The 22,766-nt window shown below is 36.0% G+C and overlaps 9 protein-coding genes across 9 annotated transcripts; 5 read left to right on the forward strand and 4 right to left on the reverse strand.

The window, feature by feature from the left end:
• Positions 1-13: 13 nt before the first annotated feature.
• LOC134832849 (tRNA-dihydrouridine(47) synthase [NAD(P)(+)]-like) lies at positions 14-2,458 on the forward strand. The gene is made up of 4 exons (XM_063847045.1): positions 14-138; positions 196-929; positions 986-1,350; positions 1,849-2,458. The coding sequence occupies exons 1-4, from the start codon at positions 95-97 to the stop codon at positions 2,413-2,415; spliced, it is 1,710 nt and encodes a 569-aa protein (XP_063703115.1). The 5' UTR covers positions 14-94; the 3' UTR covers positions 2,416-2,458.
• Positions 2,459-3,485: 1,027 nt separating this feature from the next.
• Positions 3,486-5,077, reverse strand: LOC134832850 (REST corepressor 1-like). Its single transcript, XM_063847046.1, has one exon. The coding sequence runs from the start codon at positions 4,992-4,994 to the stop codon at positions 3,486-3,488; it is 1,509 nt and encodes a 502-aa protein (XP_063703116.1). The 5' UTR covers positions 4,995-5,077.
• Positions 5,078-6,638: 1,561 nt separating this feature from the next.
• LOC134830540 (uncharacterized) lies at positions 6,639-8,622 on the forward strand. Its single transcript, XM_063844053.1, has 3 exons — positions 6,639-6,906; positions 6,965-7,026; positions 7,088-8,622. Exons 1-3 carry the CDS (start codon positions 6,754-6,756, stop codon positions 8,502-8,504), a joined length of 1,632 nt encoding a protein of 543 aa, XP_063700123.1. The 5' UTR covers positions 6,639-6,753; the 3' UTR covers positions 8,505-8,622.
• A 1,247-nt stretch (positions 8,623-9,869) lies between these two features.
• LOC134832898 (large ribosomal subunit protein eL34) lies at positions 9,870-10,818 on the forward strand. Its single transcript, XM_063847103.1, has 2 exons — positions 9,870-9,951; positions 10,361-10,818. The coding sequence occupies exon 2, from the start codon at positions 10,387-10,389 to the stop codon at positions 10,753-10,755; it is 369 nt and encodes a 122-aa protein (XP_063703173.1). The 5' UTR covers positions 9,870-9,951; positions 10,361-10,386; the 3' UTR covers positions 10,756-10,818.
• Positions 10,811-14,077, reverse strand: LOC134832896 (exostosin-2). Its single transcript, XM_063847102.1, has 4 exons — positions 13,492-14,077; positions 12,449-13,431; positions 12,076-12,386; positions 10,811-11,278 (listed from the first exon to the last, which is right to left on the reverse strand). Exons 1-4 carry the CDS (start codon positions 13,980-13,982, stop codon positions 10,928-10,930), a joined length of 2,136 nt encoding a protein of 711 aa, XP_063703172.1. The 5' UTR covers positions 13,983-14,077; the 3' UTR covers positions 10,811-10,927.
• Positions 14,078-14,140: 63 nt separating this feature from the next.
• On the forward strand, positions 14,141-15,600 carry LOC134828586 (uncharacterized). Its single transcript, XM_063841564.1, has 3 exons — positions 14,141-14,241; positions 14,297-14,878; positions 14,937-15,600. The coding sequence occupies exons 1-3, from the start codon at positions 14,180-14,182 to the stop codon at positions 15,598-15,600; spliced, it is 1,308 nt and encodes a 435-aa protein (XP_063697634.1). The 5' UTR covers positions 14,141-14,179.
• A 79-nt stretch (positions 15,601-15,679) lies between these two features.
• Positions 15,680-20,234, forward strand: LOC134828587 (zinc finger protein 234-like). The gene is made up of 4 exons (XM_063841566.1): positions 15,680-15,815; positions 15,889-16,583; positions 17,858-18,110; positions 18,167-20,234. The coding sequence occupies exons 1-4, from the start codon at positions 15,745-15,747 to the stop codon at positions 20,166-20,168; spliced, it is 3,021 nt and encodes a 1,006-aa protein (XP_063697636.1). The 5' UTR covers positions 15,680-15,744; the 3' UTR covers positions 20,169-20,234.
• On the reverse strand, positions 16,911-17,774 carry LOC134832348 (uncharacterized). The gene is given in 2 exon segments (XM_063846341.1): positions 16,911-17,513; positions 17,515-17,774. Coding segments are annotated over 2 exon segments (735 nt in total). The 5' UTR covers positions 17,707-17,774; the 3' UTR covers positions 16,911-16,970.
• On the reverse strand, positions 20,158-21,498 carry LOC134832345 (uncharacterized). The gene is made up of 2 exons (XM_063846337.1): positions 21,242-21,498; positions 20,158-21,177 (listed from the first exon to the last, which is right to left on the reverse strand). Exons 1-2 carry the CDS (start codon positions 21,438-21,440, stop codon positions 20,198-20,200), a joined length of 1,179 nt encoding a protein of 392 aa, XP_063702407.1. The 5' UTR covers positions 21,441-21,498; the 3' UTR covers positions 20,158-20,197.
• Between the last annotated feature and the right edge of the window lie 1,268 nt (positions 21,499-22,766).

Below are 22,766 nucleotides of genomic sequence, written 5' to 3' on the forward strand. Positions count from 1 at the left end.
CACTTGACAGAAATTGAATTGACGTTCAAAAAGAGAGAATCAAAACAATCCAGCGTGATATCGTGAGACAAAATTTTAGAGAAATTCGACAAAAATGACTGCCAGACTCGATGATACGGTTTGTTTTATCAAAAAAGAGTGAGTTTTCATAAAGTTTTGTATCAAAAATTATTTTTTAAAGCATTTTCTTTGTAGATTTCTCATTGAAAGAGAAAAACCTGAGGCACCGGCGGACAATTCTCTACCTGTCGAGTCAACAGATTCCCTCGAGCCGCCTCAAAAGAAGCAAAAGAAGGAAAAAAGACGCGGAAAGAACACAAATCGACCGGTTTTCAAAGAAGATATCAGCTTGAAACTCTGTCGCAGTTGCTACAATGGTCCCGATTCGGGAGTTTGTAACTTCAGTGGCAACTGTAAAATGTCTCATGATGTCGCCAAATTCATGGAAGTCAAGCCAAAAGACATCTCCGACACGTGTTACATCTACAGCACCAAAGGTTTTTGTCGTTTTGGCGTCTCGTGTCGCTTCGCTATGGCACATTTGGATGAAAATTTCAAAAATCTTGGAATACCTCCCGCCGAAACAGCGAATCAAACTGATGATTTCCCGAAAAAAACGAAAGATTTGTTCAACGTACTACGAAAACGGAAATTTGACTTGAAAAAATCGGATGAAGTGTTGAAAGAAGTCGCCAAAATTATGGAAGAAAATCGAAAGGAGCCAAAAACAGTGCCAGAAAATGACTCTAAAGTGAGTGATGTGTGTGTTAAAGCAACGCCGCGTGAAGTCAAACGACTAGACTTTCGAGATAAAACTTATTTGGCGCCATTGACGACTGTGGGTAATCTTCCGTTTCGTCGAATTTGCAAGGAATATCAAGTTGACATCACTTGCGGAGAAATGGCTTGTGCTGTGCCTTTAATTAATGGTAAAAAATTATTTTTTCTTGAAAATTTCTTGGTTTTTATGAAATTTTTCTCTTAGGACAACGATCTGAATGGGCTCTCACCCGAAAACACGAGTCAGAGGACTTTTTTGGTATTCAAATTTGCGGTCATAGTAACAAAGTGTTGACTTATGCGTGTCAAACTCTTGCGGAAGAAGCGGATTTCGACTTTATTGACTTAAATTTGGGATGTCCTATTGATTTGATTTATCGTCAAGGAGCTGGTAGTGGATTGCTGAATAGAACGAAAGTGTTGGAGTCTGTCGTTAGAAGCTGTTCAACCATTTTGAGCCAATATGAGAAGACATTTACAGTCAAAACTCGTACCGGGGTGTACGAGAATAAGAGTATCGCTCACGAATTGATGCCGAAATTCGTTGAATGGGGAGCTAAGCAAATAACGGTAATTTTTTTAATATTGTTTTTTTAATTAAACTTAATTTTTTAATAATTTAATTGTTTAAACTAATTTAAATTAATATAATTTTTAATTATTTTTTTTATAAAATTAATTTTAAATAATTTTTTAAATGAATAATTTTAATCAAATTTAATTAATTTTAATTTGGAATAATTTTTAAGTTAAATTTAAATAATTTTTTTTAATAAATTATTTTTTTTAATTTTTATTTATTTTTTTTAAATTAAAAATTTAGTTAATTTAGATATTTAAATTTAATTTTATTAATCAGCAAAAATTCAAATCAAAAAAATCAAAAAAAAAGACAACAAAAAATCATAAAGTAACAAAAAAAAAATTTTCAGTCAAAAATCGTTTAATTTTATATTAATTTTTTTTATTTTATTTTTATTTTATTTTTTTTATTTATATTTTTATTAAAAAAAAATAATTTTTTTCTCAAATATCATTAAAAATCATTAAAAACTTCCTTTTTTTCAGCTTCATGGTCGTTCCCGTGAACAACGTTACACAAAACTCGCCAACTACGAGTACATCGAGCAATGCGCCCAAACCGTCAAAGAAGTTCCCGTCTTCGGCAATGGCGATATCATGTCTTTCGAGGATTACAACGCTGCCCGAAAACTCGCGCCAAGCATTTCGGGTCTCATGATTGGTCGCGGGGCACTTATCAAGCCATGGCTCTTCCAGGAAATCAAGGAACAACGACACATGGATCCAAGTAGCAGCGAACGCTTCGAAATGCTAAAGCGATATGTGAATTACGGACTCGAACAGTGGGGCAGTGATGTGCAGGGAGTCGAAACGTGTCGTCGTTTCTTCCTCGAATGGCAAAGTTTTCTACATCGCTACGTGCCTTTTGGCATTTTAGAGCGCCCGCCACAGAAAATCAATCAAAGACCTTGCCAATTTGTGGGACGAGATGATTTGGAAACACTTATGGCTTCGAACAACAGCAAAGATTGGATCAAATTGAGCGAAATGCTGCTCGGACCCGTACCTGAAGGATTTCAATTTTTACCGAAACACAAAGCAAACTCGTATTGATTTATTTTTTTTTTTAACTTTTTATTGTTAAATATCCAAATTAAGCTATAAATTAGTTAGTTTAATGAAACGGCTTGATATTTTTTTTTTGTTTTACATCAGTAAATTCGTCAAACACGCACGCATTCAATTTTAAATCTAATGGGGTTCAGTCTACGGGTTTTTTTTTCATTAAGGCAAGTTTAATTTTGAAAAAAAATGTTTCACATTATTCATTAGTGATCAATAATTTTTATGGAAATATTAGCGAATTTTTTCATTATTTAGAAGGCATTTTGATTCCTTCAAATGATATTTAAATAAAAAATAAAATAAATTAATTTACGAGTAAAAATTTTAGTAAAAAATTATCTAAAATGAAAATTTTTCTAAAGTTGTATTGACTATTTTGTGAAATTAAATTTAAATTAAATTTTGTTTAATTAATATTTTTGAAATTAAGTTAAAAATTAAATTAAATATCTATTTTTGAATTTTTCCAAAATAAAAAAAAATTTTGGAAATTCTTCAATTTTTACATATTTTATATTAAAAAAGCCATAATTGATAAAAAAAAAATTGATAAAAATGTAAAAATCAATCATTTTGGTCAAATTTGGCAATTTTATTTTTTTGCTCCAATTCAAAAATCGAATATTATTTTTGAGTTTCATTTTCATAAAATTTAAAAAAAAATGAATCGAATAAATAATTAAATTACTTAAATGAATTAAATTAATAAAATAAACTAAATTTTTATTAATTAATTTAAAATTAAATAAATTAAAATTAATTAATTTGCATCAATTGAAAAAAAATTGAAACTTTTTAAAATTCAAAAATTATTGAAAAATTTTAAATCAATAATTTTTAAATTTTTTTGACGAATTTTGACAAAAACACAAATATTTTATACAAAATTCTTAAATTTTTAAAAATTTCCAGATTTTTTGTGAAAATTTTCATCAATTTTCGACTTTAAAAATCAAAAAAAGACAATTTTCGAAAAAAATATTAGAATTCGCTCTTAAACAATGTGAAACATTTTTCTCAAAATTTCACTTGCCTCAAGTATTTTATCTCTTAACATCTTACTGCGCTACGGGAGTCATCGTGACATCCTCATCATTCGCATTTGTGTTTGTATTTTCCTCATCCAGATCAATTTCCACAGACATTGACGTTTCTGCTTGCGTCGCATTTTCCTTTCCTGCTCCCTTCGTCGAACTCGAATCCTTTGCCGCTTTGCCATTTTTCGCATCATATTCCCTTACGAGTTTATCCAAATTGTATCGCCGACGATAATTTACGAAAAATGTCTTGATCTGAGCCTCCGTCTTGGTTCCCAAAATATTAGCGATTGTCGCGAAATCCTTTCCGTGATTTTTGACGCCCTGCACTGCCAGCAAATATTCGTCGTTGGTCCAACGAACACTCACGCGATTATTCGAATCGGGTTTGAGACATTCCTTCAACGCTGCTGCGACTTTTTGCCGTGTTCGACTCAGCTTTTGCTTGTTACTTTGAATGCGGGTCCAATGTGAGGCGCATTCGCGTTCCATCCCGACGACAATGTCGCTTTGTTTGTTCCGCGTGCCGGGATTTTGTTTAGCTTGTGCAAGGGCAACGATGTCGTCGTGATTGAAATAAATGCCTTTCGGTGGATGTTTCTTGTATTTCCCGTTGTCGCTCGTTTGAGATCGCTTTCCAAAGTGTTTCGGCGCCGAAATGGGACGCAAAATGCCGGTTCGCTTAAAATGATGATGACAACTGGAACAAAGTTTGCCATGCACCGTGTTATGAACTTCGGTACAGGCGACGCCGCATCCGCTGCAATTGTTGATCGCGGACGAGTTAATGGGATCTGTTGCTGTTTTCGTTGCATCTCCTTCAACTTTGATGCCGTTCTTGTCATCCACGTCGGAATTACTATCACGTTCGCTGTTGTTGTCCGAAACGCCATTTTTCGCCTGTAACTGCTCCTGACGATCCATGACGCTGGTTTTTGTGCGAGATTTCTTCCACGAATAGTAATATTTCACCAAGCTGCCGACACTTTTGTCCGGCAACATTTGTCGAATGCGATTAAAACTCTTCCCGTGGAACTGGAACGCTTGCTCGAACAACACTTCGTCTTCTTGTGACCACTCGTTGGGGTACGGCATGAAGTTGCACAAGTCATCCATGGCACTTTTCAAGTCGTAACTGTGCCAATACAGCATCCCCAGTGCCTGTTCCATATTATATCCGTACTTTTCTTGTGCCGTTCTCACGTAGTCGTCAATTTGTTGTTCGTCTATCGCTGTTGTGGGAGTCCAAACAAGCAACGCCTTGTCGTCGGAATTCCCATCGGTCGGTTTTGTGGTTTGCATTTCGGGGCATGTGGCTTGATATTGTTTGCCCACGCGAATTTTCTCGGCATTATCGTCGTCCGAGCTGTCTTCGACGACAATATTTGCAGTTGCCGCGGAATTTCTTTCCTTTGGACGAGATGAGCCATTTTTGTTGGAGGATGATACTTCGCTGCTCTGGATGTTTTTGTTGCTGCCGCTGCCGGAGCCCGATTTCGCTTGTACACTTTCCGCGGTATTTCGACTCATTTTTCGAGGCGATTTAGCGTGGCTTGACTCGTGGAATGGTCCGTAATTGAGTGAATTTGTTCGGAAACGAGATCAGAGCTTTGTTGATTTTTTCCGATGACTACTGGGACATTTGCGTACGGATGAATATGCACAGGCAAGTCTCGGAAAAAATTATTGCCGCTTGCAATATATTGCTTTGTATATGGCAAAAAAGGATAATGCCATAAAAAATAAGTTAAAAGTCTAAGTTATTCAACTTATGACTTAAGCCAAACTTAAGAGCGTAAGTCAAATAAATGTATTTAATTTAAGTTTTTTTTTAATTTAAAAAAAAAAATAATATTTGCTTGATTGAAAATCCAAAAATTTTTGACTTATTTCAACCTTTTTTTAAACTTAAGCTTAAGTCAAAATTCTACTGAATCCAAATAATTTTCTGACTTAAACTTAAGTTAAAGGCATACATTGGCTTTGTAACCTTAAGTTTAACTCATGTTTTTTTGCATACTTTAGTCAATTGACTTATAACTTAAGCTTAAGAATAACATCACATTAAGTCAAATACAAAAACTTAAGGATGAAATAAAAGAACAAATTTTCAAATTTCTTAAGATTTTGCATATTTTTGTGGATTAATTTTGAAAATCAAAATTACAAAATTGAATGGATTTCATTCAAAATTTGAAAAATTAAGAAAATGCAAAACTAATGTTCGAAATTATTTTTTTTAAAATTGAAAATAATTACTGAAATTTTACAATTTCTTTTAAAACAATTTAGAAAGGAGAATTTTAAATTTTGTTAGAATTTTGACGAAATTGATTTTTTCTCTTTTCTTACAATTTTCAAAAGTTTATAAGTAGGTATTTTATTATTTTTTTTATAATTTTTCATTTTTTTATTATTTTTCTAACTTAAGCTTAAATAAAGATATTTTTTAAGCTTAAGTCACATATTTTTTTTTATTTTTTAAACTTTTAACTTAGGGGCGCGGTCGGGATTTGCGTGCCAAATGACCTGCCCATTTAGTCATTTAAAAAAAATTTCTTTATGTTTGGTTAAAATACGTTTCGCGCTCAACACATTCAAAGTTGATTTTTTGAAACTCCATTATCGTTTTTTGCTTGGCTCTTTTTAAGCTTAAGTTTGCGTTAAATATTTCTAACTTATATATTAAGTTTAATATTTTCAAGCTTAAGTCACATATTTTTTTTTTATTTTCTGAAACTTAAGCTTAAGTCAAAATTTTTTTGAAACTCTTTTTAAGCTTAAATTACATAAATTAAAAAAATTTCTAACTTAAGCTTAAGTCGAAATATTTTCAAGCTTAAGTCACATATTTTTTTTTAATTTTCTGAAACTTAAGCTTAAGTCAAATTTTTTTTGAAACTCTTTTTAAGCTTAAGTCACTTAAGTTACTTTCATTTTTTTTTCAACCAAAGCTTAAGTCATTTCAACTTAAGTCACCTCACCTTAAGTCAAAGTATTTTTGGATATTTTTGCAAGTCTCATAAGTTTTTAAGTTTAAGCTTAAGTCAAGTTTTTCTAATATTTTGAAGGTATTTTTTTTTCAAATACTTGCCTTTCAAATTTTCTTCTCATTTCTCAACAATTTTATTATTCCAAGTCCTGTTTCCCAAGTTGTCTCATCGTAAAGGTCACATCTCCAAAGACACATACACAGACTTATGCCCTTAATAAACTCCTCGTAGGAAAAAAAGCGCGTAATAGCTGTGTTTTGGTCCCGCAACAAAGATAAACAGGAAAATTTTTGAAAATGGTCTTCAAGCCGAAGACGAATATTTGTAATTTATTGTGTGCAAAGCAGCAGGGATTTTGTGTGACAAAAAAGCTGAAAGAATTGGCATTTTCAAAAGCAGAAAGACTTTTCCTTGACAAAGCTATCGAATCGGAAGAATGTCAATTAAAAGTAAGTTTTTCCTTATTTTTTTAATGAAAAATTGTAAATTTCCCTCTTTTGTCAACAGCAAATCACATCACTGCCGGAAAACTTGCGATCAACCTTTTCCATTGAATTCTCGGCTGACGGGTGAGATTTTTAAGATTTTATTTAATTTGCAAGAATTTTGATGAATTTTCATGTTTTCCAGGAAATATTTTGCAACATGTCACAGCTCTCGTATCCTGTACGTACTGAATGCCTTTACGCTGGTCGTCAAGTGGAAAATTATCACAGATCGCACAGTTTGGTGCATGAATTTCCATCCGCACACAGATGCCGGCATCTTGGCTGTGGGAACAGTCAAATCCAAAGTTTACATCTACAAAGACGGCGTTTTGCATCGAAAGTATGTCGAGTTGGCTAACAATGACGACGACAATCTCACACCGATTGCATCAATTCAATTCGAGCCAGAATCGTTTTTTCTCATTTTCAGTAATCGACATCAGATTTATTTTTACGATTGGGAAAATGACGTGATATTGAAAGTAATTTCTGCAGTTCCTGACACCGTTGTGCGATTCATCAAATTTATCCCGGGCAACTCGAGTCATTTGTTGACGACAACCACAAAGACGATAATTCGAGAAAAATTGCATGTTACAGCTCTTGCCGCTTACACGACGGGAGATTCATGGAAATTATTGGAAGTTTTCATGATAATCGTGAATTTTGTGCTTGAAACGATGGAACAGTATAAAGGAGGTAACAATCGATGTTGGTCCTACTCCATCGGGATACAATATTTCATAAGGCTCTTCTACTATGTGACGGATTTTATGGAAAAAATCGATGGTTTAACGGATGACGAAGGAATCAGCGACTTGAAATTCACTTTAAAGTGCCTCCAACGACGAATCGATGTGATAAACCAAAATTTTGGCACTCTAGAATATCAAAATTTCACCCCAACCAAAGACAAATGCGGCAGATTTTTCGCCGAATTGCATGATGCCAGCAATGTGATAGTCGAAATCGAAAAAATGTGCAAAGTTTTTGAGCATTTAACGACAAAGACCATGTCTCTCGATGATCTCTACGTGGAATACGAGAAAGCGCTGTGGAAAGATGGCGCAAATATGCCGCGATGGCCAAAACTTTATCACTACGTGCAATATTGGAACATTGAAAAGGATTTGAATCTCAAGCAGTTTCACAGTAACTTGATAACCGTCAGCGGAGACACCACAATTGCCGTTGTGAATGATTTTTTCGTCAGTTTTAATCCGTTGTTGCAAGTTATTGAAGTCATCAGTACACAAAAAGAGACATTTGGACAACGATTGCACGTTTTGCAGCACTTTCCGAATTTTTATTATTTTCTTTCTGTGTCGCCGACGAGGAAAATTTTATTTATTGGCTTCAAAAAAGGCCTGCCCGGATACAATTTCGAGACATACGGGATTTTTTATGAACTTGACAAGCCGTTTAGCGAACAACGAGTTAAGTCGTTAAAAACGGACAAAAATTGGGATATCAATTGTCTGCAATTTGCCCCGAATCCAATTACAGGACTCATTTTTGGATACAATGGACCACTAATGTTTAGATTGGCACAGTCGTAATAAATATTCTAAGTTAAAAGAATAATTTAAGGAATAAAAAAAATATTAAATTTTCTTGATATTCTGTTGATGGGCTCATTGGAAGCAAATTGGCGGCAAATCGGTCTTTTCATTAAGTCAAGAGCAAACATGGAGCATTCTCCTTCTCTTAAGTGTATCAAAGTTCAAAATTATTTAATTTTTTTACTACTTTTTTTTACATTTTTTAACGTTAAACGTTGATTATTCACATTAAATTAATTTTTGTTTTTATTATTTCAAAGTTTTAAGCTAAAATTGAAATAAAATTTCACAAAACTAAAATTTAAGAAAAAATAATAATTTTGGTCACGTGACTCAAAATTTTTTTTATCTAAATTTCGATAAGTTATGCGTTGTTAAAGCAATTTAAATTCATATTTAACATCCTTTAAATGTAAATTTGCTATTTTAATTATTTTTTAGCCAAATAGTACCAAAAATGTCAAAAAATTTCCTGTTCTTCTAAATATTTTTATTTTTCCTCCAGGGAGTTGCGGGAATCCTCAAATTTAGGAGGAAAATAAAAAAATCGCAACACCAATAGAAAACATTTGTAAAGATTAGAAAATTAGCAAATATCAAACATGTTTTTCAAATTTCGAATTGAAAAATTGGGAAAAATTAATAAAATTTTAGTAAATTTATTTCGAAATTGTCAGAAAAGAAGGTTTAAAATTTGAAATTTAAATTTTCATTTTTAAAATTCAAAAAATCAAATAAATTTTATATTATCTGACAATTTCGAAATAAATTTACTTTAATTTTGATTAATTTTCCCAATTTTTCAAATCAAAACTTTCAGTGATTTTTTTTATTTTCCTCTTAAATTTAAGCATTCCCGCAACTCCCTGAACTATTTCGATAAAATCGGAGAGATGGGTGACATAAAGTGAAATAATTAAATATAATAGCCTTAAAAACGAAAAAATAACAAAATTGTACAAATTTTGTAAATGAAACTACTGAATAACTGAACGAAACTACGCCTTTTTGGAAGCAGAAACATGCTCGATGGAGCTCCGGAAGTTTTCAGGAAGCAGTGGATTGAAAAGGTCACAGAACAAGGATATTGGAGCTTTTCAACGTACATTTCCTCTTCAGGTATTTCTTTTTTTATGTTATTTTTCTGATATTTTCCTTGGTTTTTTTTCTTTTTTCCTCGTTTTCTGCTACTTAGAGCTTTTTTAGTAGCTTTTTAGCTTCAGATGACCAACGGCTATGAACAACGGCTCGGAATTCACGATGAACTCACGTTGAGGTCCACATGAAATCACGATGTCGACGTTTCTTGCTCATTGGGATCTTTTCTGCTGACCTGTCAAATCGTTCCTTGCTCATTGGGGTCTTTTCGCGCACCTGTCAAATCGTTCTTTCTCACTGGACCCTTTGTAGTGTACAGTACACAAGATTTTCGTTCAATTTTAAAGTGAGTTTTCGCCGGAAAATCGGGCTTTTCCACGTGAAAATATGTTCGGATTGACAAAACAAGTGCTCCAAAGTCGTGTTTGTGATGAAAATGGCTGCGAAAATGCAAAATTAACGTGATAAATGTGTTGTTCAAAATTGTTGTCCTGGCACATGTGGCAGTAGTACTGAAGCGAATGGATGTCGCGAGTGTTTTTGTGACATGATTCATGGATAAATGTGGAAATTCGAGGAATTTAGACTCGTTGATGTTTGAAATCTTAATGAAAATGAGTGAAATTTAGTCCAAATCTTCTGTTTTGGGAGTTTATGGATGTTGTGACATGATAAAGAGCCTTGTTTTGTTCGAACATAACCTCAAACCTTGCGAATTTCCGTACTAATCGTCAAATTTTCTCTTTTCATTGCAGCAAATTGACCCAAAACATCATTCAAAATGGTTCAAAGATTAACATTACGTAGACGCTTGTCGTACAACACACGTTCCAACCGCAGACGTGTTGTCCGAACACCCGGAGGACGTCTCGTCTACTTGTACATGAAGAAGCAACGTTCGGTTCCTCGTTGCGGTCAATGCAAGGAAAAGTTGAAGGGTATCCAACCCACACGTCCCAGCGAACGCCCACGCATGTGCCGTCGCTTGAAGACCGTGTCCCGCAGCTTCGGTGGCGTCTTGTGCCACAAATGCTTGAAGGAGAAGATCGTTCGCGCTTTCCTCATCGACGAACAAAAGGTCGTCAAGGTCTTGAAGGCACAAGCCATGGGCACATTGAAGGCACCCAAGATCCCAAAAGCCAAGAAATAAGTCTCTGACCCGCGACAAAAACAACATCAAGCGAAAATAAATGATCATACTTGCTAATTCAAATGATTTATTTTTCACTTTTTCTCGTCATCTAACATCTACTACACATTAATTCTGTTTTTTTTTTACTTTTAAACCTTAACAAATACTGAATAACTTAGAAAAAAGCTGCCTACAAGTTCCCAATGTCATTAAATCGCTTCAATTTCTCCGGGAAGTTGTCCTTGAACAGTACCGGATCTGCGCGAAATTCGACACTTTTGAGCGGCATCGTGCCATAAATCTTTGCGAATCTGTTGATGCAAGCGGATCGTTCCATCATGTGATTCAAGTCAGCTGAGAGCATTTCCGTGTTTGTGCATTCCGGGCATTTGAACTTTTTGCGGGGTGTCACTTTGATTGGGGGCTTGTTCGTGATGTTGGCTACCAAAAAGTTCATTGCAATGTCTTCGCAGTTCATGTGCTCGTCCACCCATTCTTTGATGTCGCCTGGCATGGCGTTGGTGTACATGTAACTCCAATACTGCAAAAAGGGAAAAGAAGGAAAATTATTTAAAAATATTAATTTTCGTCAATTTTATGGCAATTTTTTAGGCAAGTTCAATAATTTGATTTTTCGAAAATCTAAGAAGGTAATAATAATCAAAAGGGTGGAAAAATTTGGAAAGTTGGTTGGAAAAATAATTCTTCCTTATTTTTTTGTTACTTTTAGCAATTTTTTTCTAAATTTAATTAAAAAGGAATAAAAGAAATTAATTTAAAAATTATTTTAAATAAAAAATTATATTTAAAAAAATTATTCATAAATTTAAAAAAAATCTTCAAAAAATATTAAAAAATTTATTAAAAGCCCAAAAATTATTTAAAAAATTTTTTTTTTTTAATTTTTGGATAGTTTTAATATTTTAAAATTTTTTATTGCTTCGAATTGAATTTCTTAACTCAACCTTGGGACAATTTTAATCAAAAAAAAAAAAAAAATAAAAAAAAAAATACAAATTTTTAATTAAAGATTTTTGAACAATTTTGAAGCAAATCAGTATTTTTTAGTCAAAAATACTTAATAAAAAATTTAATAAAATTTAAACGAAAATTTAAATAAAAAAATCAACCAATTTATAATGTTTTTAATTTCATTTTTTACTGTAAAAATTTGAAAATGACAATTTTTTGATATTTTCACTTTGGATTTTCGAAAAATATAACTCATTTTTTTCTAAATTTAATTTTTTTCTTTTCAAATGTATTTTTAATTTTTTTTTTTAAATTTTTTTCTAAATTTTTCTAAATACTTTAAACTTCTTCACAAATAAAACTCACCTTATGATGAAACGCTGCTCCAGTCAAAACCATACTAATTTGATTAGTCCATTCCGACTCGTAACGCCATTTTTCGGTGACATTATCCCAAACATGCGTTCTGCTCGGAAATCCGACAATTCGATCATAATGCTCTCTCCATACTTCATACCCGAAATCAAGCTCATCAGCAGTTAACATCACGATGTCGTCATCAATTGTGAGAATAGCTTCCGTTTCAATGTCTTCATAGGGATAAAATCGATTCGAAAGTTTATTTGCCTTGGTTTGAATAACTTTCAAGGGTTTTGAGATTTTTGGGAAGTGATTGACTAAAAAATTTTAAAAATTAATAAAAAAAATTTTTTTTTTCAGAAATTTCGTTAAAACTTACTATGTGGCGGCGCCTTTTTCTGATTATTCCATATAACGAGAATCTTTTGCAACGACGGAACAACCGCCAATTTTTGTATGAGCGTAAAGAGACTTTCAACTCTGTCGTAGGTGAGAATAACGGCAGTAAATCCCTGACTTTGTGGCGCTATGATGGGCAAAAATAACGGATTTTGCACGGAATTCGATGGTAAATTCCAATAATTGTAATCTTTTGCCAAATGTGGGAACACTCTGTCATTCAGCTCATCCAGAACAGTCATCGTAATTTTTTCCAAACTCGAAAAATATCGATCGTAGAAGAATTTGACGTGTTTTTGCAGTTCAATAATTTTTTGTTTCGATACCGCTTTTAAAACGCTCATCACGGAATGCAAATCTCCTTCGCGAATTTGTATGGAAGCCAAATTCCAGTCCAAAATTTCGCTAAACGGCATGACATAATTGTCTGCCATGACTACGGGAATGCATCCAGCTGCCATTGCTTCGATGAAATTCGGTTGTGAGAGTCTTACGCCACGTGCGATCAAGCAAAATGTCGCTTTTTCCAAAATTTGGGGGTAATCGAATTCACGCCCATTCGGGAAATTGCAACGAGTGTCCAAATGGAACATTTGCGGTTGCTTTTGCCCGGCACTATCTTGTCCTGTGGTTGGAGCAGGGCACTTTTGTAACAAAAGTAGCTCAGGATAATCATATGCAAGTTCCTGCAAGACCCGAAAATGCTTGGAGAAGAGATTCAGTTGTGGCGAGACTAGAAGATGAGGTCGACGTTGTCCGTAATTTTGATTTGTGAAGCGAAATTCGTTCAGTAATGGGCTGTAAAATGGAATGGAGACGTCAAAACCCATGCGGTAGGTCCATGTATCGAAGCCAGCTCCCGCAATGAGAGCTTTATCGGTATTGACATCCATAACGGTGGAATAATCGGGACTGGCGCCCGCAATAAAATTAAACAAAAGGTGATTTTGACCATTTTCCCAACTAAAAAAAATCAAAAAATTAATGAAAAAATGTTTTATAGACCAAAAAATGAATTCTTACTATGGTAAAGCAGCCAAGGCTTTATTAACTAAGTCAATGTTGATGTTTGCCTGACTCAACATGTCGATGCTGGGGACGAAAATGCACGCCTCATTCGGATTCGAGGTGTAATATCGACTATTGATGATCGTTTGGAGCATCACGTAGAATTCTTTGGTAAATTTATCAGCTTTGTTGCCGTTTTCATCGACAAAATCACGGGCATTCGGGTAAACGTACACCAGTAATCGTTGCTGCCCGCATCTGTAGACGTTGAAACAGTCCCAATAGCTGCATGTGGGATCCCGGGCACGAGCTACTTCGGAATCCTGATCCAAGACATGCTTGGATGACGTCAAAAATTCACCGCTTCCATGCTCCAGGAGACTTTTGTACAGTAAATAGACAATTATGATGCAGGCCAAGTACGCTCCGTACTTTAAAAATGGCTTAGACGAGGTCGTTTGGACCTGTTTTAGGTTTATGGCACTCGTTTTCAACAGGAATGTCATTTTGAGTGGTAATTTATCTTAATTTTTTGTGTTAAAATGAGCGAAACTGACTAAAAACTACATTTTTCCTCTGATTTTCCGATCGATTTTGATTGTTTTTGTTGTTTTTTTCACGAATGACAGGTTTGACGTTTGACTTTTTTGATGAAATTGACAATTCTCATCGAATTTCCACGATTTTTCTTCGGTTTTTCGTGATGATTTCTCTGATACGAGCCTTCAGTGCCTCCAAAATTGGTTTAATTCAGAGACCTTGTGGGTATGAAAGTCAAATTTCGTTGAAAAACGTAAAAATCATTCAACTTTTCTTTCAGATATTTGCAATTTTTGGCTGCTGCTCATAACAAATCCATCTATGAAGCTGCTGGACTGCCTACTGCTCCAAAGAAACCTCTGAATGCCTATCTTCGTTACTTAAAAGAGGTCCGAGAGACAGTTGTAGCTGCAAATCCTGGCAAAATTACACAAGAAGTTAACAAATTAATTGGGGAACAGTACAAAACTTTGGAAGATTCGAAGAAAAAAGAGTATGAAGATGCTTTTAAGAAGGAAACTGAGGAATATCACAAAGAAAGAGAGGCTTATTTGAAGGCTTTGACGCCAGAAATGAAGAAAAAATTAGAAATAGTTCGCAAAAAACGTCGAGAACGTCGATTTGGCATCGAAGATACTGAAAAAAATCCAGAAAAACCGAAGAAAGCTGTTTTAATTTTTGTTAGGGAGCAAATGAAAGAGATCTCAAAGGAGCCTAATGAGACACTTAGACAATACATGAAGAGAATCAGACAAAAATGGAAGAGTTTAAGCGCTGAAGAGAAAAATTCTTATGAAATTCTGTCAAAAAAGGAATATGAGGAGTACAAAAAATCCCTTGAAAAATCAAAAATTAAGCCAAAGTAAGAAAAAAACTTAATTTTTTAACGAAAAATTAAAGAAAAAATTATTTTTTTCCAGAAAATCCAAAGGAAACGGAGCAAAAAACCTCTACGAAAAGGCAAATCTTCCTTCTCCTCCGAAAAGACCTCTTGGCGCATACCTTCGTTACCTAAAAAAAGTTCGTCCATCAATCGCTGCCAACAATCCCGGCAAATCTCCGCAAGAAATCAACACTTTAGTCGGTGAAAAATACCGAAATTTAGATGAATCCGAGAAAAAAGAGCTCCAAAAAGGTTTTCAAGAGGAATATCGCCAATACATCATCGCAATGTACGAATACCGAAGAACTTTGACGCCCGCCATGAAGCTAAATGTGGAAACAGCGCGAACTGAACGTGCCGCACGTCGTGCTCGCAAAACCATAAATCAACGAAAAACGGCTCTAGGCAAGCCAAAAAGACCTCCAACAGCTTTTGCGGTATTTGTGGGCGAAAAATTAAAGGAAATCCCAAAGGAACCAAATAAATTGCTCAAAGATTACATCAAAAAAATCAAACGAAAGTGGCAAAAATTGAGTGAGACGGAGAAAAATTCTTATATCGATGCAGCAGCGAAAAATTTGGAAAAATATAAAGTCGCTCTTGATGAATGGGAACGTGAGATGATCGCTCAGGGGCACTCGGATGTCGTTCGGAACCAAAAAAGACTGAAAAAACTCAATAAAAATCAGGAGTCGAGTTGATGAAACTCTTTGTTTATTTTTTTTTCGGGCCAAATTGACAGATGACTGACGTTTCTTTGTCTAAACCGCACTTTTCGCCATTTTTTACAGGGAGAACGCTATAAATTTTTGCGAATTTTTTGCTAATTACATGAGAAGCTCGTCATGTTTCCAATCAAATCTTTAATAAGAGGCGTCAATGCCGTGCACTTGAACAAAATCTGGCAAAATACCGGGTAAGAAATGACCGAAAATTTGTTTGTTTAAAACCTCATGCCCTTTGTTTTGATTTTTTCCCCCAATTTTCAGAGCGGTTCCGTGTGCATTTTCCACAAAAAAGTCCCAAATGGAGCTCGCTAGCATTCCTCCGCGACCCAAAAGACCCTTATCACCCTTTTTTCTGTACATGTTCGAGACTCGACCGAAATATGCGTCGGAAAATCCGCAGCTAAAGGCTATTCAAGTGTCACAGGAGCTCGCAAAAAACTGGCGAGAACTTGATGCCAGCAAAAAAACGCGCTACGTCCAAGAATACGAGAAAGAAAAACAAAAATACGCCGTCGAAATCACCAAATACAACAGCAAACTAACGCCCGAGATGAAGGAAAGTCTCCAAAATGCGCGGAGAAAACTCGTCGAGGATCGCGCTCGTCGCGTAATCAAGGCACGCAGCAAGGATTTGGGAAAACCAAAACGTCCCTTGAGCGGTTACATGGTTTTTGTGACTCAAATGCGTTCGGTTGACCCGAAAAAATCCACCGAAAAGCTGACGGAATATGTCAAGAGGATCAGCATGAAATGGAATAAAATGTCGGAAGTCGAAAAGAAACCGTATTTGGATGAGGGAGACAAAAAAATTGCTCAGTACAAGATTGACCTTGAAAAATGGGAGCAACGAATGATCAAAGAAGGCAACTTGGATCTCGTTCGAAAACCCTTCGGACTTGAAGAAACAAAGCCTCGCAAGACAAAAACGTCACCGACACCCAAAAAACGATCAGATTGAGAATTCGGGTATCCCCACAGCGAACAAAATACCAACAAAGAAGCAAAATTCGACAATAGTAGTAAGAGCAACGAGGAAAAATCTCCACCGAAAGCTGATGGGGATACGGGTCCCGTAAAATTAAGCCATAAAGCCACACCAGTAGTTGATAAAATTGAAGAATCATCAAAATTTGAAGTGCCGAAAGCGGAAAATTTGAATAATGACGACAAAAAGAAGGATATTTTTAAGACCTTTAAGAATATTTTCAAGTTTTGAACAATTTTTACGAATCACAACCTCATGTTAAATACCAAAATATTTTGAAATAAAAGTTAAACTCGTATTAAATAGTAAGAAATTCCCGTTTTTTATTATTTTTTTCCATTTGAAAAATATTAAAGCTTTAATTGCTGTTCAAACAGACTTCTCCCGCGGGAAAAAGTACGTCATTGAAGTCTTTTTGTTGCCAAAAGTACCCGAACGCGACATGGGTCACGACAAAAAAGAACAAAAAACACGAAAAATCGTTAAATAATTTGTTCAGCGTCTCCAACAGCTTCGTAATGATCTGCACTTGACGCTGATCGACACCGAGAAAGACAAAAATAATCCCGAGAAAGTTCAGCTTTGAGACGTACGTCTTCAGGACAAACACTTCGATCGCTTCCCAGCAGAATAAAGGCAAAAAAACGTTATTTCCGACGAGCCATTCGTTATGTGTGGCAAAAAGTAGGCTCACGATGACGCCCATGAGCATGTAATGCACCTTCGATTGCAGAAATTTGGCGAATTTCGATGGCGGTTCCTTTGGTATTGGCTGCTCGTCGCTGCCCAAGCTCGATGGATTGAAGCCAGCTTGTGACCGGAGTTCTCGTAACATTTCCAAGACATCTTCGGGCGGCTGTTCCGTCGGTTCGAACGTATCGCGTTCCATTTCTGGGTCCGGGATAGATGACATTTGTGGAAATTGGTTGTTCTGCCACGAGCGGAGGCTCATTGTGTTCACGTCCCGTGATTTTGGAGAGTCTGTTGTTGGAGTTTTCCAGGATGCGACGACGACGGGCCTCGCGACGTGCCGCTAAAATATCGCTTTGAGACTTTTCCTTTGGCTGGTCAGGTGCTTCGGCAGTGCCTTCCATTGTCTAATTTAACAAAAGTTGATTTTTTTCGGAACGAAACACAACAAAAAAGACCGATTTGAAGTGTCAAACGGTGACAGCTGTGCGAAAAAACGTAAACAAAAACAAAGAAACGAGAGACGCTGAACGATGGATTCCTTCTACAATCAAGCCTCGGAGGTTTATGGGCTTTTTGATTTGACGTCATCGAATGCATCACCGAATTTGGATCTCGAAACGCTCCCGGATGACTTGTTGGGACCCGTTTTGACGTCAATTCCCATCGAAATTGAGACGCAGGAACTGGAGGAAGAAGTTGTTTCCGATGAAAAAGATCGAAAATCCTTCAAATGTGGGACTTGTGATGAAATTTTCACGTCTTTTAGTAAACTGAGGACTCATCGTTACAAAATTCATAATGAAAAGTGAGTTTTTTAACCTGAAAAAATTTAAAAATTAATTATTTTGCTATTTTTTGTAGACAACACATGTGCGATTTCTGTTCAAAATCGTTCGGATTGTCTGCCGACCTGCGAATTCACTTGAGAATCCACACCGGAGTCAAACCATTCCCTTGTGAATTCTGTCCAAAGCGTTTTACGACGAGCAGCTCCCTACGAGATCACCTCAAAACGCATACGGGCGAGAAAAATTGGAAATGCCAACAATGTCCGAAGGCATATGCCCGTTCGAGTGACTTAAAAGTGCATTTTAAGACGGCTCACACGACAATTCGTCCCTACACGTGCCTCATTTGCAACAAAGGCTTCGTCATCCAGCGCGTTTTAAACGAACACATGCGAACGCACAACGGCACAAAGTTTCGCTGCGAAAATTGCCCAAAAACGTTCAACCTCAAGAGTCATTTGCGCATTCATCAGCAACAAGAACACTCGATGGAGCCACGTTACAAGTGCGAAACATGCAATTTGACTTTTACGAAGGCCATCGAACAAAAACGGCATATGCGACAAAGTCACATGTTCATTTCGAGACCTTTTAGATGCACGCAATGCCCGAATCGGTATGCAAATAAGGAAAATTTGGAGGTTCACATGGAAACACATCGAACGCCAGAGAAAAAAAAGTCGCAGTGTTTGATGTGCAACTTGTCGTTCGTGAAATCGACGGATTTTATGAATCATCTGAAGCAGCATGAGAAGGCGCTGACATGTACGGTTTGTCTAAAGTACTTTGAAAGTGTTGAAACACTGCAGGAACATTCCGAAACGTGTCCCCAGAGCTTCAAACGTCGCCTGGATGAGGCGAAAATGATGAAAAAGACGAAAAATGAGAAAAAGTTACAGGAAAAAATTGATTCGTCGCAAGAAAATGAAGTTTCGGAGGAATCAGTTGATGAATCGAGTATGAACGAGAGTCAAAAATTGAACGATTTGCCAATTGAAATGTCAGAAAGCCAAGAAAATATCGATGAAGAAGAGTTTTTGAACGATCCAATCTTGGATGAGACAGAAAGTGTCTCGAAAACGATTGAAAATGACCCCAAAATCATCGAAAAAGATGAAAAATTGAATGAAATCATGGTTGATGAAACCAAAAAAATTATTAAAATCCCTGAAGAAGCTGAAAACGACCCAAAAATTATCGAAAATTATGAATTTAATGAAAAAATGGACCTGGATGAAACCAAAAAAACACTTGATACCTCAAAATCAATCTCAAAAACGTTAAAAAATGACGAAAAACCTTCCGAAACTCTCATGGAATGCAATATTTGCAGTTTCAAAATGCGATTTTCGGAAAAACGTTTCCTGCATCACTTTCGCAAACATTTTCCACCAACCGCAAAGTCCCATCCCTTCGAATGCCAAACGTGCCGCAAACTCTTCACCACTGCCAGCAACCTCAAAGTGCATCAACACGTTCACAACGATTCGCGGGACTATCTCTGCGCCGATTGCCCCAAAAAATACGCTCGTCTCAGCGATCTCAAGGTCCACATGCGAACGCACACCGACGAACGTCGTTTCAAATGTCACCTCTGCCCATCAGCCTTCCGCCAATCGAGCGTTTTGTCGCAACACATCCGCACGCACACCAACGAACGTCCCTTTGTGTGCCAAATTTGCTGCAAAGCCTTCAAAAGTAGCGGCACGCGGTCCGTTCACATGCGAAGTCATCGCAACGAGAGGAAATTCGTATGCGACAGTTGCGAAAAACGATTTTTAACGGGATCCGATTTACGAAAACATCAATTTTTGCATTCGGGTCAAGTGCCGTTTGAGTGTGGGACATGCGCTCGACGATTTCCGTTTGCGGGTCACTTGAAAAAGCACGAAAAATCTCACACATCGACGGAAAAGCCGGCATGCAAAAGCTGTGGCATCAAATTTGCGACAATGAACGACCTGCGAAGGCACAATTTGGATGCGCATACGTTCAGTTGTGGGCATTGCGATGGAAAATTTTGCGAAAAAGAGCTTTTTGAGCGACATTTGGAACAAAATCACGAAAAATTCTAATAAAAATCTCTTCTTAAGTCAATTTTTCTTTATTTTCTGCGTTTTGCTGGAGTCGCAATGCCATGAACTTGAGCTCGGTGATCGGTAAAGTCCTTTTTCTTGACAAACTCCTTATGACACATTTTGCAGCAGAATAAATGTTGTCCACAAATGCTCGAGTGTTCGTTGAGTTCCTCTTCCGTAGCGAAGCATTTTGAGCATTTACACGCATAAGGAGCAAATTTCACGTGGAATTCCGCATGAGCGTAAACATCTCGCTTAATGACGGAGATTTTGCATTTCGTACAAATGTAATTTTCGCGAATCCGTTGACCGCCACGGACAACAGTTTTGCCGGAGAAACTATCATTGCGCGATTCGTAACACTCTTCCACGTGATTTTGTAGAGCTTCTTCGTCACTTGGGGTCTCGCCACACTTATTACAACTGCGTTGACTGAAGAATTTGACGCCCATGATGGTTTCTTCTTTCGTTGTCGGATTCGTTGGGATTGAAGGAAGCGACGATTTGGTCGGCGTTGTTCGAGATTTCTTCAGTAACGACTGTTGATGCGGCTTGGAAGCCGGAGAGGCCTTGCGTTTTTGTGTTTGTACTGGAATTTCAATGGTTCGGGGTGATACAGGTTCCGGTTTTACCACTGTTTGAAAAATTTCCGTTTCATGTACCACTTCTTCCTCGTCTTCGAGCACTTCAGGTACGTCTCGTTTTTGCATGAAAACAATTCCAAACTCCTTTCCGGTGTGACATCGCGCACAATTGAAGATACTGCCCATGGTTCCGAACTTTTTGTCATCAATTCTGTCCGCGCTGGTGAAGACTTCAGCCACAGCATACTCGAATCGGTCATCGTTCTCCCATTTTTCGACAGTTTTGTACTCCACAAGACTGAAAGTCACAAATTTGCCCGAGTCGTCGATGAATAAGGCAACAAAAAGATCCGTTGCTTCGATATTTTTACTTTTTTCCGGCATGTTCATCGTTGGAATGGCGTCTTCGCGTAACTCTCCGTCTAAAATAAACAAATTTTGTTGTTGAATATATGGACAGATATTCGGAAAATTATAAAAACATACCACTTTTGAAGGAGCTTTCATCGAAATGCGAACTACAAATGATTTGCAAGTCGCCCCTGAGCGTCGTCAGGAACGAAAAACGCTTTGTCCAGGTGTTGAAAAGTTCTCCATGCGTCGGAAACTCGTAAAACCAAACGTCTGACGAGGTTTCCTTGTAGTTGCACGTCGGTACGCAGCATTTACGTATCAATAAGCTCATTTTTCGGCGTAGAAATCGCAAAAAACGCTTCGATTCTGCTGATGTTCAACGATTGTTTATGTTTTTGCCGTTTGACAAATACTGACGTAGGGGGAAATGGAGTATTCTTAAATAAGGGGCAATTTCATAATACCTATTATTTTTGATCCTATTTATTTTTGGATGAGTTTCAAACGATTTCAAGCTCTTAATTGAATAAAAATACGTTCTAAAAATGATTTCCATCAAATTCTCCTTGATTTTTGAAGAAATAAAAAAAACAACGGTTTTATCATATGAGGAGCAAAAACCGTTGTTTTTTTCTCACGTCAAGTTTCAACCAACTTTTGATGGGTTTCAAAGCTAAAATTGAATAAATATTCATTCTAAAGATGATTTCCATGCATATCTCTTCGATTTTTAAAAAAATAAAAAAAAAACAACGGTTTTATCATATGAGGAGCAAAAACCGTTGTTTTTTTCTCACGTCAAGTTTCAACCAACTTTTGATGGGTTTCAAAGCTAAAATTTAATAAATATTCATTCTAAAGTCGATTTCCATTGCTATCTGATCGATTTTTGATGAAATAAAAAAAAGTACGATTTTATCATATGAGGATCAAAAATCGTACTTTTTTTCTCAAGTCAAGTTTTGATGGGTTTCAAAGCTAAAATTGAATAAATATTCATTCTGAAGATGATTTCCATGCATATCTCTTCGATTTTTAAAAAAATAAAAAAAAACAACGGTTTTATCATATGAGGAGCAAAAACCGTTGTTTTTTTCTCACGTCAAGTTTCAACCAACTTTTGATGGGTTTCAAAGCTAAAATTGAATAAATATTCATTCTGAAGATGATTTCCATGCATATCTCTTCGATTTTTAAAAAAATAAAAAAAAACAACGGTTTTATCATATGAGGAGCAAAAACCGTTGTTTTTTTCTCACGTCAAGTTTCAACCAACTTTTGATGGGTTTCAAAGCTAAAATTGAATAAATATTCATTCTGAAGATGATTTCCATGCATATCTCTTCGATTTTTAAAAAAATAAAAAAAACAACGGTTTTATCATATGAGGAGCAAAAACCGTTGTTTTTTTCTCACGTCAAGTTTCAACCAACTTTTGATGGGTTTCAAAGCTAAAATTGAATAAATATTCATTCTGAAGATGATTTCCATCAAATTCTCCTTGATTTTTGAAGAAATAAAAAAAACAACGGTTTTATCATATGAGGAGCAAAAACCGTTGTTTTTTTCTCACGTCAAGTTTCAACCAACTTTTGATGGGTTTCAAAGCTAAAATTGAATAAATATTCATTCTGAAGATGATTTCCATCAAAATCTC

This window comes from Culicoides brevitarsis, chromosome 2, assembly GCF_036172545.1.
Source record: "Culicoides brevitarsis isolate CSIRO-B50_1 chromosome 2, AGI_CSIRO_Cbre_v1, whole genome shotgun sequence".
NCBI lineage: Eukaryota > Metazoa > Arthropoda > Insecta > Diptera > Ceratopogonidae > Culicoides > Culicoides brevitarsis.

What these genes read in the sequence shown, in the direction of transcription:
- LOC134832849 (XM_063847045.1), top strand. Translation starts at nt 95, where the DNA reads ATGACTGCCAGACTCGATGATACGGTTTGTTTTATCAAAAAAGA. An exon ending in GTTTGTTTTATCAAAAAAGA is followed by an intron (nt 139 to 195) that starts GTGAGTTTTCAT and finishes TTTTCTTTGTAG; the next exon opens with ATTTCTCATTGAAAGAGAAA. An exon ending in GGGGAGCTAAGCAAATAACG is followed by an intron (nt 1,351 to 1,848) that starts GTAATTTTTTTA and finishes CCTTTTTTTCAG; the next exon opens with CTTCATGGTCGTTCCCGTGA.
- LOC134832850 (XM_063847046.1), bottom strand. Translation starts at nt 4,994, where the DNA reads ATGAGTCGAAATACCGCGGAAAGTGTACAAGCGAAATCGGGCTCCGGC.
- LOC134830540 (XM_063844053.1), top strand. Translation starts at nt 6,754, where the DNA reads ATGGTCTTCAAGCCGAAGACGAATATTTGTAATTTATTGTGTGCAAAG. An exon ending in CGGAAGAATGTCAATTAAAA is followed by an intron (nt 6,907 to 6,964) that starts GTAAGTTTTTCC and finishes TTTTGTCAACAG; the next exon opens with CAAATCACATCACTGCCGGA. An exon ending in ATTGAATTCTCGGCTGACGG is followed by an intron (nt 7,027 to 7,087) that starts GTGAGATTTTTA and finishes CATGTTTTCCAG; the next exon opens with GAAATATTTTGCAACATGTC.
- LOC134832898 (XM_063847103.1), top strand. Translation starts at nt 10,387, where the DNA reads ATGGTTCAAAGATTAACATTACGTAGACGCTTGTCGTACAACACACGT.
- LOC134832896 (XM_063847102.1), bottom strand. Translation starts at nt 13,982, where the DNA reads ATGACATTCCTGTTGAAAACGAGTGCCATAAACCTAAAACAGGTCCAA. An exon ending in GCCTTGGCTGCTTTACCATA is followed by an intron (nt 13,432 to 13,491) that starts GTAAGAATTCAT and finishes GATTTTTTTTAG; the next exon opens with TTGGGAAAATGGTCAAAATC. An exon ending in GAAAAAGGCGCCGCCACATA is followed by an intron (nt 12,387 to 12,448) that starts GTAAGTTTTAAC and finishes AAAATTTTTTAG; the next exon opens with TCAATCACTTCCCAAAAATC.
- LOC134828586 (XM_063841564.1), top strand. Translation starts at nt 14,180, where the DNA reads ATGATTTCTCTGATACGAGCCTTCAGTGCCTCCAAAATTGGTTTAATT. An exon ending in TTAATTCAGAGACCTTGTGG is followed by an intron (nt 14,242 to 14,296) that starts GTATGAAAGTCA and finishes CTTTTCTTTCAG; the next exon opens with ATATTTGCAATTTTTGGCTG. An exon ending in AAATCAAAAATTAAGCCAAA is followed by an intron (nt 14,879 to 14,936) that starts GTAAGAAAAAAA and finishes ATTTTTTTCCAG; the next exon opens with AAAATCCAAAGGAAACGGAG.
- LOC134828587 (XM_063841566.1), top strand. Translation starts at nt 15,745, where the DNA reads ATGTTTCCAATCAAATCTTTAATAAGAGGCGTCAATGCCGTGCACTTG. An exon ending in AAAATCTGGCAAAATACCGG is followed by an intron (nt 15,816 to 15,888) that starts GTAAGAAATGAC and finishes CCCAATTTTCAG; the next exon opens with AGCGGTTCCGTGTGCATTTT. An exon ending in ACCCAAAAAACGATCAGATT is followed by an intron (nt 16,584 to 17,857) that starts GAGAATTCGGGT and finishes TCTACAATCAAG; the next exon opens with CCTCGGAGGTTTATGGGCTT.
- LOC134832345 (XM_063846337.1), bottom strand. Translation starts at nt 21,440, where the DNA reads ATGAGCTTATTGATACGTAAATGCTGCGTACCGACGTGCAACTACAAG. An exon ending in TGAAAGCTCCTTCAAAAGTG is followed by an intron (nt 21,178 to 21,241) that starts GTATGTTTTTAT and finishes TGTTTATTTTAG; the next exon opens with ACGGAGAGTTACGCGAAGAC.